At 38.3% G+C, this 15,370-nt stretch overlaps 1 protein-coding gene across 7 annotated transcripts in view; it reads right to left on the bottom strand.

Annotated features, from left to right (window-relative positions):
• Positions 1-15,370, bottom strand: part of TBC1D4 (TBC1 domain family member 4) — a 210,500-nt gene that overhangs the window by 38,933 nt on the left and 156,197 nt on the right. For 6 of the 7 annotated variants that reach the window (NM_001206310.3, XM_024999914.2, XM_005213844.5 and 3 more), the window contains 3 exons: positions 7,991-8,065; positions 5,065-5,291; positions 3,141-3,305 (listed from right to left, as the gene is read on the bottom strand). In NM_001206310.3, coding sequence (NP_001193239.1) covers positions 3,141-3,305; positions 5,065-5,291; positions 7,991-8,065 — 467 coding nt within the window. The remainder of the gene's footprint in view (positions 1-3,140; positions 3,306-5,064; positions 5,292-7,990; positions 8,066-15,370) is intronic. The other variant, XM_005213847.5, reaches the window with a different exon arrangement.

The raw sequence follows: 15,370 nt of genomic DNA on the forward strand, positions 1-15,370 counted from the left end.
GTGATAATGAGAGATGTAGAGTTCAGAAATTCCTGGCTTAAAGCCACAGTCTTGAATATCTTCATTCTTAGCAAACACACACTGAAGGATTCAGAGTAAAGGGACATGTTATCTGCAATCTACTCACAAATGGCTTAGAATAACAAAATATATATGCATATACATATGCATGTATACATGGAAACAGAATGATAAAGCAAATGTGGCAAATGTTAAAAATGGATGAATCTGGATAAAGGTTTAACAGTTCTCCCTAATAGTTTTGCATTTTCCTGTAAATCTAAGCTATTTTCTAATACTAATTAAAAAAAATCTCTCTCCAAGGCTGTAGTAAATTTATGTCAAAGTGACTGACTAATTGAAATAAACCTATTAAGAGTGAATTCTGTCCAACAACTTTGCTACTGTGTAGATAGCTACTAACAATGCACAAGTATGTACCAATGTAGACATGGATAATATCCAGGGAGTGTGCATGCATGCTCAGTCACTCAGTGGTGTCCAACACTCTGTGATCCCATGGATGGTAGCCCACCGGGATCCCGTGTCCGTGAAATTCTCCAGGCACAAATACTGGAATGGGTTGCCATTTCCTCCTCCAGGATATCTTTTTGACCCAGGGACAGAATCCATGTCTCCTGCATCTCCTGCATTTGCAGGCAGATTTTTTACCACTGAGTCACCTGGGAAACCCCTATCCAGGGAGAGTACTCTATAAAAAACAAAAAACTAGAAATAACCTCCATGTCCACCGGAAAAGGAATGAATTGTGATGTAGTAAATGAAATACTATTCAGCAATACAAATGAATAAACTGAAGTACACATAAAAGAATACAGCTCATAAACCATTATTCAGTGGAAAAAGCCAGATATAAAAGAATTTATGCTGTATCAATCCATTTATAGAAAGTTCAAAACCAGGCAAAACTAAACTATAGTATCTGAGGTCAGGATGAGGGGTAGAGATTGGGTGGGAAAATGGGAGGAGCTGCCAGGGTGCTGGCAGCATTCCATGTGTTGACTGAGTGGGGGTGATGTGGGATGTTCATTGTGATAATCCATGGAGCCAGATGCTTACAACTGGCATAATCTTTCATGAAATTTTAAGTGTCTTTTTGGCCTATTGATTCTAAGCTGTCAAATTACAAAACACTGTACAAAAAGGAAACAAAAACATACCAGAACGTGCTCTCTGATTTTTTAGAATTCCTCAGAACCAAGAAAACACTACACATTTCAGAAGACAGGATGTTTTTAATGATCCCATAAACTTAAAAGTTCTCCACATGCCTAAATATAGCATTTAAAAGAAGATCACCACAAGGAGGTACATTTTTTTCAATGCAAAATTAAATATTTGCCCTCTGACTTCAATACGCTCCTATTAGAATGAGGTGTAGTGGGCTAAGCGAAGCTTGGCACAAGAATAATACACACACCTCAGCCGAAATTAACAACTATGATAATCTTTTATAGTCACTGCTTTTGTACTCTCTAACCTATTCACAGCTAATCCTTGACCTTCTTGGTGGCTGTCCCTAACTGTCACCTTCAGACGTGGTTCTGTTTCTGGAAGAAAACAGGAATTCTCTAGATGTTCTCTTTAATATAACAGCAGGAACCTGAAAACGGGTGTCACTGAAAGTGCTGTATTCTTATCAATAGGTAGAACTATAGAGCTGAGGTAGACTGAAATTTTTAATGTTAACATGTGTAAAATGTTTTCTCGGTTCTCAATTATCTAAACTATCAGTTCTCTAAATTCATTGCATATTCCATATACATAATGCAATTTTTATGGTGTTATTCTTCTCACATAAGGTTGAGCCTGTAAAAACCTTTTGAAATCAATTCTTTGTCAACTTTCTTCAATAGAAATTCAATATTTTGGCATAATTTTGTACTAACTCAAAGGACAGTTCAGATTCAAAATTTTATTAATCCAATATTAATTGCCTGCCTTGGGATGAAAACAGCTTAACATACATGGACAAAAGACATTCAGAGATAATTCAAGGGTTATTATAGTTTAACAAGTTAATGCACATTGCCTAATTATACTAACTTTTTGAATTCCCTATGTCTAAAAGAAAGGAGGCCAAAAGAACACCCAAGAAGATTTTAGTGGCACACCGGCTGGTTGACAGCATGTATCCCTCTCCTTGACTGCAAGAATTATCAATTATCAAAAAATAGAAACAACCCAAATATCCATTAGCAAGAGAATGGATAAATTGTGATGTATTAAATGGAATATTATACAGTAATAAAAAAAGGATGGCTTAAGCTACACGTAAAAATAAAAATGAATCTCAGAAAATTCTAAGCCAACAACAACCCCTTGAGAATTTCCAGCTTAATCCACTGCTTTCCAAAGGTTAGAATATCCTATTGAGAATCTGCAAGATCAGTAAGAATTCAGAATTTCAAAAATTATCTAATGGTAATTCTCAAAAAATCACCACACTTAATTTTGTGTAGTTATAACAGTAAGGAACAAGATTTAATAGGTTACGCATTTTCAATACTGGGGACAAAAACAAAACTGAACATCTACATAATTCAAGAGATCCCTCATGCTGCCAGAAGGAGTTGTTATCAATATGATCCTGTAGCCATTATGTGACTTATGCTCAGATTCAGAAAAGTAAGTCTATGTCATTGAAAAACCAGTGAAACACCTAGGAAATATTCTATATATTTAATAATAAAAATATATAATATCCATTACTTTAGTACAGCTGTTTAAATAAGTGGCTTTATATGTCCAGAGAAGCTAAAAATGAAAAAAAGAGAGAAACATGATCGGGGAGGTTTGCTTAGTATATATTTGCATAGGTCTTACCCCAAACAAAATAAAGCTCCGACTGTGGGGCCCAAGGCAAAGAAACACACAAAGAGTACAAAAATATAGTCCCCAAAGTAAGATAATCATGTCATCAAAAAGCTTTGAAACACTTGTTTGTAAAGGTTTTCTTCAAATTAATTGGAACTGGAGCCAATATATTAGAAACTGGTTAGAACAGGCACAACACACAGATGCATTCATGTCACTCAAATCAATTAGCCACTTTTTAGTAACATATCAGTATATCACTGCAGAAAGGTTGCTTTGCAAACAGAAGACACTGATCTCACCTGATTTCATTCTCATACTGTGGGGATAGTCTACCTGAATTCTGGTAAAAGCTTTTCAAGAAAGGGGGGGCAGTGAAGGAAGGGGCAGAGAAGGAAGTGTGAAGACTTGGAAGACTGGAGGAAGAATTACACTCCTTGTGCATGCGCCGAGCTGGTGGAAGGATGCTGAGTACAGAAAATACAGCAAATTCGTCTTAAGTTATATTCTGGAACAATCTTCATTCACTATGAAATAGCATATACACAGGTTCTTGCTATTAATGTAATCAAAGTTGAATTTATATGGAAAAAATTTATATGCATGCAGTTCTCTATTAGATGATGATGACCCGGTTCATTGTTTCACAAACTGAATTCCTCATCTATGCAGTGTTTCTCAGCAAATGTGTTTGTCTCTAAAATGCTCTTAACAATTTTAGGACAGAAAGTGTTTATTTTGACTTGCAAAAGATACTTCAAGGGGAAAAAGTAGGAAAGCACAAATAATTACAGGAAACAAGCTCCAGAAGGAAAAACTGATTATCAGTAGTTCAAAGACTTAATTATTTTAAAGATATAAACGCTTCTAAAAATTTAAGAACAACATGTTTGGTTGTTGGGAGTCATCAGAATACCTTTGGCTTAATGAATGTTAATGTCCATGTTCTTTCTTGCAGCCTGTAGAATTGTGCAGCCATGGTTTTATCTGAATCCTTAAGTGGCCTACAAAGATTTTTTTCCAGAAGATTCTTTTCATAGCAAATTTTTACCATGATATAAATAGCATCTTCTCATATTGACAGAAATTCTTTGAGTATATACATTACAAAATGTGGAAAACATAAGAAAATATAGACACCATTTATCCTTTAATATTTTAAATTATTGAAAATAACTTTTCCTGGAAAAAGATACTTAATGCCTTGGGTAAATATAAATGATCATAAAAAATGCTTGCTATATACATGAATACTTAGTTCTTTTTCATAAAAGAAAAATCTGAGGATAATTAGTTCTACTATTTTTATATATCTTAAATATCTTATTTATAATATGAAATTATTTTAAAAAATTAGGATTCAATTATATTTTTAAAAGATATGCTGGTAAATTTAATAGCAATTAATTTAAAAATCAATCTTCTTTTTTACTTAAGAGTTCTGATTTTATTTTTTCCCCTCTGACTGGAATCCCCATCAAACTATTTCCTAAACCAAACTCACAGGTAAAGAAGAGAAACAAAATTAGTCCTAGGATATAAATTCTGACTTGTACTACACAGTAAGAAGTATAATCATTCTATAATTGCAAATTTTATTATCTGTTATCAAATGCTAAATTATTTTGTTAAAGTATTTCCTAAACATCATGTGAGATAATTTCTAATAGATGCTCATGTCAATTACAGTATATGCATTCTTCTCTATAAACATCATTTTATTCTAGATACAATTTTAACACTGTTCACATTTGGTGATAATTTTTTATGAAATTAAATAACAGCCAAATTTGACCCCATGTAGAAAGGTAATGAGTGCTTCTTTTCAACCCTTGTGTTTTTCATTGTAAGCTTACAGGAAGCTCAGCTATGTTATTTTCGAATTTGCTGCTTCATGAACACCTTCATCAAGGAGACACTGAGGAACATGTATTGTCAGCAGGTTTTTCAGATAAAACAATGGCATGATATCTTGTATTCTCCATTTTTTCTAGGAAAAAAAATACTTGCATCTAAAATGTCTGAACCCTGCTCTTTTGGGGATGCCTTAAAGCTTGCCTGCTTCCCTTGGTGATGAAGGTTTTGATAATTTAATTTATTTTTCTGGTCTCCCTGAAAACTAAATACTGGCTAGAGCAGGAAGTCACAAAAGCTCTCGACTCCACAGTGGTCAGAACAGGGACAGGGGAATTTGGTTCCAGTTTCTGGAGAGAGGTTTGGACTTACCTGCACTGCTCACTGGAGCTCTGCCTCAGAAGAGGGGAGCGAACCCCATGGGCCTTCCCATCCTGCAAATTCAGCTTCCTCTTCGTGCTTGAAGGTGGGTGGCTGAATGTGTGGGCCCGTCTTCGAAACTGCGGGGAGTCGGAATCCTCCTCAGGGAACGTGTGCCAAGCTGAGGACAGGGGGGAAGCTGGCGGGGTCCCTGGCGGAGAGTCTCCTGGCGAGTAGTCCTGAAACGCAAGAAGTCAGGCCTTTCTTTCCTACATGGATCATGGCAGACCTGTTCAGACACAGCTCAAAAGGGACAGAGTGTCTCTTCTGCCTCCTGAGTCATGAGAAACTGTTGTGTTTTTTTTTTTTTTTTACTCAATCCATGCTGAAGCCTAATCACTATCACCACAGCCCATTTCTTCTGATAAGCAGCTGTAAGACAGCATCCGTAAAGATAGGCCAGAAAGTGAAAGGGATGATAAGAAAAGGTATTCTTCCCTCTCACCCCTTATGGTAAAATGCTACAAAGCTACTATACTCTTCTTGTTACCAGAAAGATGAAAAGAGATCCTGACCAAAAGAGGGTGGAGTCTGTATTCATATATCTACTGATTTCCGTGACATCTCAGTTGCACGCTTCCTGTACTGTCAAACAATATAACAACGCTTAAGGGTCCAAGTCTCATGGCAAAGACGTCAGGAAAATAAAATAAAGCCTGTTAAGTATCCTCCCTCACAGTGGATGTTTCTATCTAACTACGTGGTCCCTGAGGTAAAAAAATTTTAAAGACATGAAAAACAGGAAATGAATGAAAAGTGAGCTATGCCGGAATGCCTCTCATACTGCATGGGTGGACAACATAAATCTTTCAATTTAGACAAGTATGCTGTTTATACTCTCCAGAACGGGCTCTGCTGTAGAAATCTGTAGCTTGATAAACATGGGTTAGGGCTCATGGACTCATAACTGTCCTCAATTCTACCCACAAAAAGTTTAGTGAAAATATTTTAGTATTTTTCCATTAAAAACAAATAGGTTGCATCTGCCTCAGGTTACATGTTACAGGAAACAGGAAACCAAACCTAGTGAGAATTGCCTATGAGATAAAGAAGAGCCTAATGTTGCAGTTAAAAGGGTTAAACATAGGGGAGGGGGAAGTAATATGAGGAGAGAACAAAAGATCACCCTATAAGTACAGTAATTATAGGGTTCCTTTTTCTATGGCTTTGGATCAATAGTTGTCAAATACTGTTCCCCAAAATATACTATCTCCAAACAGTCAAAAGCCTGAGAAAACAGAGTTAGTCAGCCAAAACTGTGTTCTGTCCCACCAAGAGAAAGCTTCAGTTGAACAGATAGAAATGTCGACTAAAAAAAGATGTACAACTTGAGAGTTGTGAATTAAGTTTTATTTGGGGCAAAATGAGGACTGCAGCCCAGGAGGCAGCATCTCAGATGTATGACCTTAAATTCATGGTTAATACCAGGCTATGGTCATTTAAGTTTAAAGGCTCCTCTATGTTGGGAATGGTTAAATCACACTAAAAATGATCAATCTAGTAATTATGAGACAAGGCTGAGTACTTTATGAACTATGCCTGTTATTACCCTTAGAGAGAGTGATTGGTATGGAACTCAGTGGATTTGTGGTACTAATTTATGGCCTTGACATCTACTGGGATGGATACGAAGGTGTAACCAGGGATTCCCATGAATTTAAGGTCATACATGTTAACAAATTAGAGGTAACCCCAACCAACCTATCTCTGGTATGACCCCAGTGGGTCAAAGATTTGTATTCTACTAGTATGACCATTTAGCAGCTTTTGTGTGTGTGTGTGTGCGTGCATGTGCCTTCAATGGGGTTGGAGGGTGTAATTGACCATATCTAAGCCTTAACATCACTGCAGATGGTGACTGCAGCCATGAAACTAAAGGACGCTTACTCCTTGGAAGGAAAGTTATGACCAACCTAGATAGCATATTCAAAAGCAGAGATATTACTTTGCCAACAAAGGTCCATCTGGTCAAGGCCATGGTTTTTCCTGTGGTCATGTATGGATGTGAGAGTTGGACTGTGAAGAAAGCTGAGCACTGAAGAATTGATACTTTTGAACTGTGGTGCTGGAGAAGACTCTTGAGAGTCCCTTGTACTGCAAGGAGATCCAACCAGTCCATTCTAAAGGAGATTAGTACTGGGTGTTCATTGGAAGGACTGATGCTAAAGCTGAAACTCCAGTATTTTGGCCACCTCATGCGAAGAGTTGACTCATTGGAAAAGACCCTGATGCTTGGGAGGGATTGGGGGCAGGAGGAGAAGGGGACAACAGAGGGAGATTGAACTCCATGTTGCTACAGCTGTTGACCTTCAACAGCCCCTGAGGGAGTCCATAGTGGAGTGAGGCACTCTGTGCTCCAGGGAATCTGGTGGGACAGGTCTTTAGATAGTTGGATGTTTTTAGGAACAGATTTTATTATCTCAATCCTTGCATCTCCTCATATCTAGAGAAGCACTAAATCCCTTCATGGTGACATCAGATCCTCCTGACTAACAAAAACCCTTTTGTAAAACCCTTTTGTGGCTCAGTGCTTATGGTATTGAACTCCCCCTTCACCAAAACCTTATATTGTCTTTCCCCCACTGCTGCTTTGGAGCAGTCTCTCACAGCTATCTGAGATGCTGCCTCCCAGGCTGCAGTTCTCATTTTGCCCCAAATAAAACTTAACTCACAACTCTCAAGTTGTAGATCTTTTTTTAGTTGACAGAAAGGAGCTAATATACAGAATCTTCTTTGAAATAATAAAGGCTCATGAGTTATTTTTTAGAAGTCATGAAGGACTCATAACAAAATAACTAACCAGGCATAATACCATATTAGTGTTTGTTTTTGCCAAGTTGAAACAGCAGGAAAAAAAAGGAGAACTCCACGTGCATACCTTCTCTGAAGCAACACTGTTGGATCGTTCAAAGCTGTCCACACTTCCAAGCCGACCTCTCATTCTGTTAGCTCCCTGTGTGAAGAGTAAAATTAAATCATTCACACGGTTTGAATTTTTACTTTGAAATTATAAAAGGCAGCTGTCTGTTTGTGTTAGTATGAAATTCATCTTTTGGGGGTTCACTCAAATTTGTTGGCAGCACTGGTCATAGCAAACACCCTCTTCCAACAACACAAGAGAAGACTCTACACATGGACATCACCAGATGGTCAATACTGAAATCAGATTAATTATATGCTTTGCAGCCAAAGATGGAGAGGCTCTATACAGTTAGCAGAAACAAAACCGGGAGCTGACTGTGGCTCAGATCACGAGCTCCTTATTGCCAAATTTAGACTGAAGTTGAAGAAAGTAAGGAAAACCACTAGACCATTCAGGTATGATCTGAATCAAATCCCTTACGATTATACAGTGGAAGTGACAGATAGATTCAAGGGATTAGATCTGATAGAGTGCCGAAGAACTATGGACTGAGGTTCCTGACACTGTACAGGAGGCAGGGATCAAGACCATCCCCAAGAAAAAGAAATGCGAAAAGGCAAAATGGTTGTCTAAGGAAGCCTTACAAATAGCTGAGAAAAGAAGAGAAGTGAAAGGCAACAGAGAAAAGGAAAAATATACCCATTTGAATTCAGAGTTCCAAAGAATAGCAAGGAGAGATAGATAAGAAAGCCTTCCTCAGTAATTAATGCAAAGAAATAGAGGAAAACAATAGAATGGAAAAGACCAGAGATCTCTTCAAGAAAATTAGAGATACCAGGGGAACATTTCATGCAAAAATGGGCACAATAAAGGACAGAAATGATATGGATCTAACAGAAGCAGAAAATATTAAGAAGAGGTGACAAGAATACACAGAAGAACTATACAGAAAAAATCTTCATGACCCAGATAATCACAATGGTGTGATCACTCACCTAGAGCCAGACATTCTAGAATGAGAGGTCAAGTGGGCCTTAGAAAGCATCACTATCAACAAAGCTAGTGGAGGTGATGGAATTCCAGTTGAGCTATTTCAAATTCTAAAAGATGATGCTGTGAAAGTGCTGCACTCAATATGCCAGCAAATTTGGAAATGCAGTACTGGCCACAGGACTGGAAAAGGTCAGTTTTTGTTTCAATCCCCAAGAAAGGCAATGCCAAAGAATGCTCAAACTACTGCACAATTTCACTCATCTCACACGCTAGCAAAGTAATGCTCAAAATTCTCCAAGCCAGGCTTCAACAGTATGTGAACCATGAACTTCCAGATGTTCAAGCTGGATTTAGAAAAGGCAGAGGAACCAGCGATCAAATTGCCAATATCCGCTGGATCATTGGAAAAGCAAGAGAGTTACAGAAAAACATCTACTTCTTCCTTATTGACTATGCCAAAGCCTTTGACTGTGTGGATCACAACAAACTGTAGAAAATTCTTAAAAGAGATGGGAATACCAGACCATCTGACTTGCCTCCTGAGAAATCTGTATAGCAAGTTAAGAAGCAACAGTTAGAACGGACATGGAACAACAGACTGGTTCCAAATTGGGAAAGGAGTTCGACAAGGCTGTATACTGTCACCCTTCTTATTTAACTTACATACAGAGTACATCATGAGAAATGCCAGACTGGATGAAGCACAAGCTGGAATCAAGACTGCCGGGAGAAATATCAATAACCTCAGATATGCAGATGACATCACCCTTATGGCAGAAAGCAAGGAAGAACTAAAGAGCCTCTTGAAAGTGAAAAGAGGAGAGTGAAAAAGTTGGCTTAAAACTCAACATTCAGAAAACTAAGATCATGGCATCTGGTCCCATCACTTCATGGAAAATAGATGGGGAAACAATGGAAACAGTGAGAGACTTTATTTTGGGGGCTCCAAAATCACTGCAGATAGTGACTGCAGCCAGGAAATTAAAAGGCGCTTGCTCCTTGGAAGAAAAGTTATGACCAACCTAGACAGCATATTAAAAAGCAGAGACATTCCTTTGCCAACAAAGGTCCATCTAGTCAAAGCTTTGGTTTTTCCAGTAGTCATATGGATGTGAGAGTTGGACTATAAAGAACACTGAGCACTGAAGAACTGATACTTTTGAACTGTGGTGTTGGAGAAGACTCTTGAGAGTCCCTTGGACTGCAAGGAGATCCAACCAGTCAATCCTAAAGGGAGATCAGTCCTGGGTGTTCATTGGAAGAACTGATGCTGAAGCTGAAACTCCAATATTTTGGCCACCTGATGCAAAGCACTGACTCATTGGCAAAGATCCTGATGCTGGGAAAGTATGAAGGTGGGAGAAGAAGGGGACAACAGAGGATGAGATGGTTGGATGGCATCACTGACTCGGACATGAGTTTGAATAAGCTCTGGGAGCTGGTGATAGACAGGAAAGACGGGTATGCTGCAGTCCATGGGGTCGCAAAAGACTTGGACATGACTGACAACTGAGCTGAACTGAACTGATTAACAGCCATTCCAACATGGTAAACAGAACTGTTCACCATCTATTTCCATTATTTCTAGATCAGCCGTCAGATAACCAAATACTCAGACCAAGCTACTGAAGTGATTTTGGTTACAAGGTTAAACATTATTCACATATAAGATAAGAGAGTTCCATGAACGTGATGTCACAAAGAGGTAAACACACGTGGAAAGTAAAGCACAGCAAACCACAACAGTTATAAAGAAAATGGCTTATTACATACAGCTCCCTATAAGCTAGATCATAACTTACATTATAGGATGATAATAAGCACAGGTTAAAAAAAAAAAACGCATCCTAAAATGTATGAATTTATCTTCATTCATTATTCCATAAAACAAAACTACTTCAGGAAAGCACTTCTCTCCAGAAGACCAGATAAGAGTCTGCTTCGGTATTGGTGGATTGGTTCTTTACTTTCTTTTTACACCGTCCCTTCATATGGATTTCACAGATGATCTAAGAAAAGAACCAAAGAGATCATCTCATCTATTTCCCTCACTTTACATAGGAAGAAACTGAAGCCAAGTATTGAAGGAAAGAAGACGGAAAGGCTGGTTGGGAGCCACATCACATAGAAGGTCTTAGGAGACAAAATAGCAGACTAAGAAGTTCTACATAACTCTAAAATACATGGGAAAGTTCTGAAAAGAGTAACTAGAAATACATCAAGTCGGTGTGACAGTGACTCTGCACAATGAAAAAACACCCAATATTTTTATAGTGCTCTACAACATTAAAGACTGTCTCCAAACATTCTTGGGTTTCATTTGGTGGGGAGGGAAAAGGCATTAAGCTTCACTTTAATTTTTAATCAAAGTAATACCTACACAAAGCTTCAAAAGTCAAACTAGGGACTTCCCTGGTGGTCTAGTGGTTAAGAATTCACCTTCCAATGCCAGGGATGCAAGTTTGATGCCCAGTTGGGGAACCAAGATCCACAATGCCAAGGGGCATCTAAACCCACGTGCCACAATTGTAGAAGCCTCCATGTGCTTCAACGAAGACCCAGCACAACCAAAAAAAAAGTCAAACTGTACTACAAAACTTATAACGATAAATGACAATCACCAGATCCGTCTCTCATACACTGAATCCCATTCTTCAAAAGTAAGCACTTGAAATTAAATTTATGTTAATGCTTCTGTTGTTCATTTTAATGCTTTTGTTGTCCAGTCGTCAAGTTGTGTCCAACTCTTTGCAACCCCATGGACTTGCAACCCCCAAGCACACCAGGCTTCTCTATCCCTCACCATTGAATTGGTGGTACCTTCCAACAATCTCATCCTCTGTCGTCCCCTTCTCCTCCTGTCTTCAATCTTTCCCAGCATCAGGGTTTTTTCCGGTGAGTCAGCTGTTCGCATCAGGTGGCCAAAGTATTGGAGCTTCAGGCACTATCTATTGACCTCCTACTCTGGAAGATGAGACTTTAGTTCTAACTTCATTCAGTCAGTCAGTTCAGTCATGTCCAACTCTTTGCAACTGCATGAACCGCAGCATACCAGGCCTCCCTGTCCATCGCCAACTCCCGGAGCTTACCCAAACTCATGTCCATTGAGTCAGTGATGCCATCTAACCATCTCATCCTCTGTAGTCCCCTTCTCCTCCTGCCTTCAATCTTTCCCAGCATCAGCGTTTTTTCAAATGAGTCAGCTCGTCACATCAGGTGGCCAAAGTATTGGAGTTTCAGCTTCAACATCACTCCTTCATTACCCATCACCATACACAATTCTCTCTTCCCTTCTTTTCCCAGTAAACTTAGATCACAAGTTTCAGTTAAACTAATACTTGGTTCTTAGATTTTTAGACCTTGTAAATATTGTCTGCACCTGAGCTACATACATATTTCACTATTAATACAACTAACATCTTGTACAATTTGTTTTTCAGGGAATCACCTGAAACGAGTGAAAAGTGTTAGTCATTCAGTCGTGTCCGACTCTTTGCAATGCCATTGACTGTAGTCCACCAGGCTCCTCTGTCCATGGAATTCTCCAGGCAAGAATACTGGAGTGCATAGCCATTCCCTTCTCCAGGGGATCTTCCCGACCCAGGGACTGAACCCAGGTCTCCTGCATCGCAGGGCAGATTCTTTACCATCTGAGCCACCAGGTAAGTCCCATAACTACCTGAGTAATCACTAACTTATTACTACTAATTTATTTGTTTATCATTTATTTATCACCATCAGGGCTTCCCAGGTGGTGCTGGTCGTAAGTAACTCGGCTGCCAGTGTAGGAGATGCAAAGGACATGGGTTCAATCCCTGGGTCGGAAAGATCCCCTGGAGGAGGGAATGGCTACCACTCTAGTATTCTTGCCTGGAGAATCCACGGACAGAGGAGCCTGGAGAGCTACCGTCCATAAGGTCGCAGAGAGCCGGACACAACTGAGGCAGCAGCACCAACAAACCACATTATGGGCATCCATCACATAATGCGTCAATCACATTTTTTCTTTTTCTTTGAGCAAGCCATTTTGGAGACTTCTGTCTTCCTGTCCCAGTCTGGACTGGTAGAAATTCAGGTTTGCCAAATAGATGTTTCCAGTATTCTCCTTCACTATCAACCTAGAAATTTCCTTTGATGCTATCCTATGTTGAAAATTCTGTTTCCCTGGGCCATGTCTTCCTCTTTTTCAGCTTACTTCTTCATTTTAGCAGAACATAGATTCCAGGTGCTTTCTGAGAAAGGGAGACTGGGAAGTATTTTTTTAAATGTATCAATATATGTCTGTAAATGCCTTTGTTCTTTATTTATACTACACTAATAGTTGTGCTGAATATACAGTTCTGCTTGGAAACATTCCTTCAGGCTATGTCAGCAGTGCTCAAGTGTCTTCTGGTATAGAAGTCTAATGTCATTGTGACCTGACCCGTACGACCCTGTTATTTCTCTATGGAGCAGAATCTAAGCTTACCCTTGGGCATTATGAAATTTCACAATGAGTTGCCTTGGCATGGCTTTGTTCAGTCTTTCTATTGTGTATTTCCTGAGTCCATTAAAGTTTGAAACATGTCCATTAGCTCTGAGAAATTTTTTCAATGATTTCTATGAAAATTTCTGCATGTATTTTCTTTCTGGAACTCCTACCCCTTGGCTTTTGGACCTCCAGACAGATTCTTTAACTGTTTACATTGTTCTCTTATTTTCCATTTCTTTCTCATTTTGCTTTACTTTCTGGAAGATTTTTTTCAACTTAGTTTCATTGTCTTCTATTGAATTTCTCTTTTTATGTTCACTATCAGAAAGTTATAAAAGTTCTATCCTGTTCTTAACTGCCTCTTTGTATTTATGGTAGCCCATCTTGTTTCATAGAAGCAATACTTATTCTCATATGTATATATATCACATATATATGTGTGTGTATATATCAATTATAGTTTTCTATCTCTGGTGGCTCTGTCAATACCAGCTATATCAATCATAAAACTAATAGCTGCATCTAATATTACCAAATGCTTACCATGTGCCAGGTATTATGTAAAGTATTCTATCAGGCATTACCTCATTAATCCCCACAACAGTTCTAATGAGGTAGATACTTAATTTGGCTCAACTTTATAGATAAGGAGACTGAAGTTCTGGTAGCTGAAGTAGCCAACATTTACACAGTTTAAAGACTGAGGAGCAATTTGAATTCAGGGAGGACAACTTTAAAGTGAGGCTCTTGAGCTCAATACTATTTCCTAAAGATAGAGCTTTGTGAAAAGTAAAATTACAAATAAAACCAATTAGCCTACATTAGCTGTGTGATTTTATAAATGTCCTAGAATTTGATCAAGGCTCTTTCAGTTCTTCGGTTCTATACTATAACATGATAAACTATACATGTGGCTGATAAATCATGGGGTTTGAGTTTGTGGGCAAGAAAAATGGGCCATGTCGCTTTCTGCTATTTTTTTAGCTGCTACTTATATGTCAACTGGCCTGGTTATTTTAGGCTATTTGCTCACGATAGAGAAAGCATTCAGATGGACATCAAACCATTTCCATTGTTAAAAAAACATTGTCACACATATTACTTGTAGGAGTGTTTCATCCACAAATTTTTCTTAAACACAAAGAAAAATAAACTTACTTTACAATTTACCACAATTGTTAACTCACACATTTTAACAAATAAGGACAATGGCTATTACTCTGAAGAAAACATAAAATAAGGACTTTTTCCCAACTCACACTTTATATTAATAGCTCTCTTTTAGAATAATAATATACTAGTAAATATTCCTCTTTTGAAAAACTTCAATTTGAGAAAAAGCAACAGACAAACAACAAGAATACAAGACTCCATCATCTCATTTTTGAACAGATAGCTTTTTCAGTTTTACTACATTATGATTTAGTAACGCATGTGTCAAGCCTTTTCCTTTGGACTCACTTTTTAATTGTTTATGAACTGAGCTTTAAAGCATTTTGAAAATGTATCCTATTTCATAAACAGCTATCGTTCATTAAATGAAATATTCCAGCATTTAAAAATAGCAGCAATTATGAGCCGAACTATGACTGGAGGGTCAACTTTCTACTGTATCACTCAGAGAGAAAAAAAATAAACTGACAAGTTTTAGAAGTAGGCAAAACCCATTTTCTATGTAACCTCTGAAACAACATGGTTAGCTGCCAGCCTTTCCAAGAAGTCCATTCTTCTGCATATGTTGCAAGTAAGACCTTGTTAGGTCACATAATTTATGGCATTTGGCAGCACTTTGGGACACAAAAGCTACAGTATCCACCTTGACCAGAATAGACTGGCAGTGCCCTGGCTGGAAATTCATTACAGCTGATCAAGGCTATGGAGCGGCACTTCAAAGTCCGTCACGTAAGTACTGTGCGGAATGCCAAGGTACT

The sequence above is a fragment of the Bos taurus genome, chromosome 12, assembly GCF_002263795.3.
Source record: "Bos taurus isolate L1 Dominette 01449 registration number 42190680 breed Hereford chromosome 12, ARS-UCD2.0, whole genome shotgun sequence".
NCBI lineage: Eukaryota > Metazoa > Chordata > Mammalia > Artiodactyla > Bovidae > Bos > Bos taurus.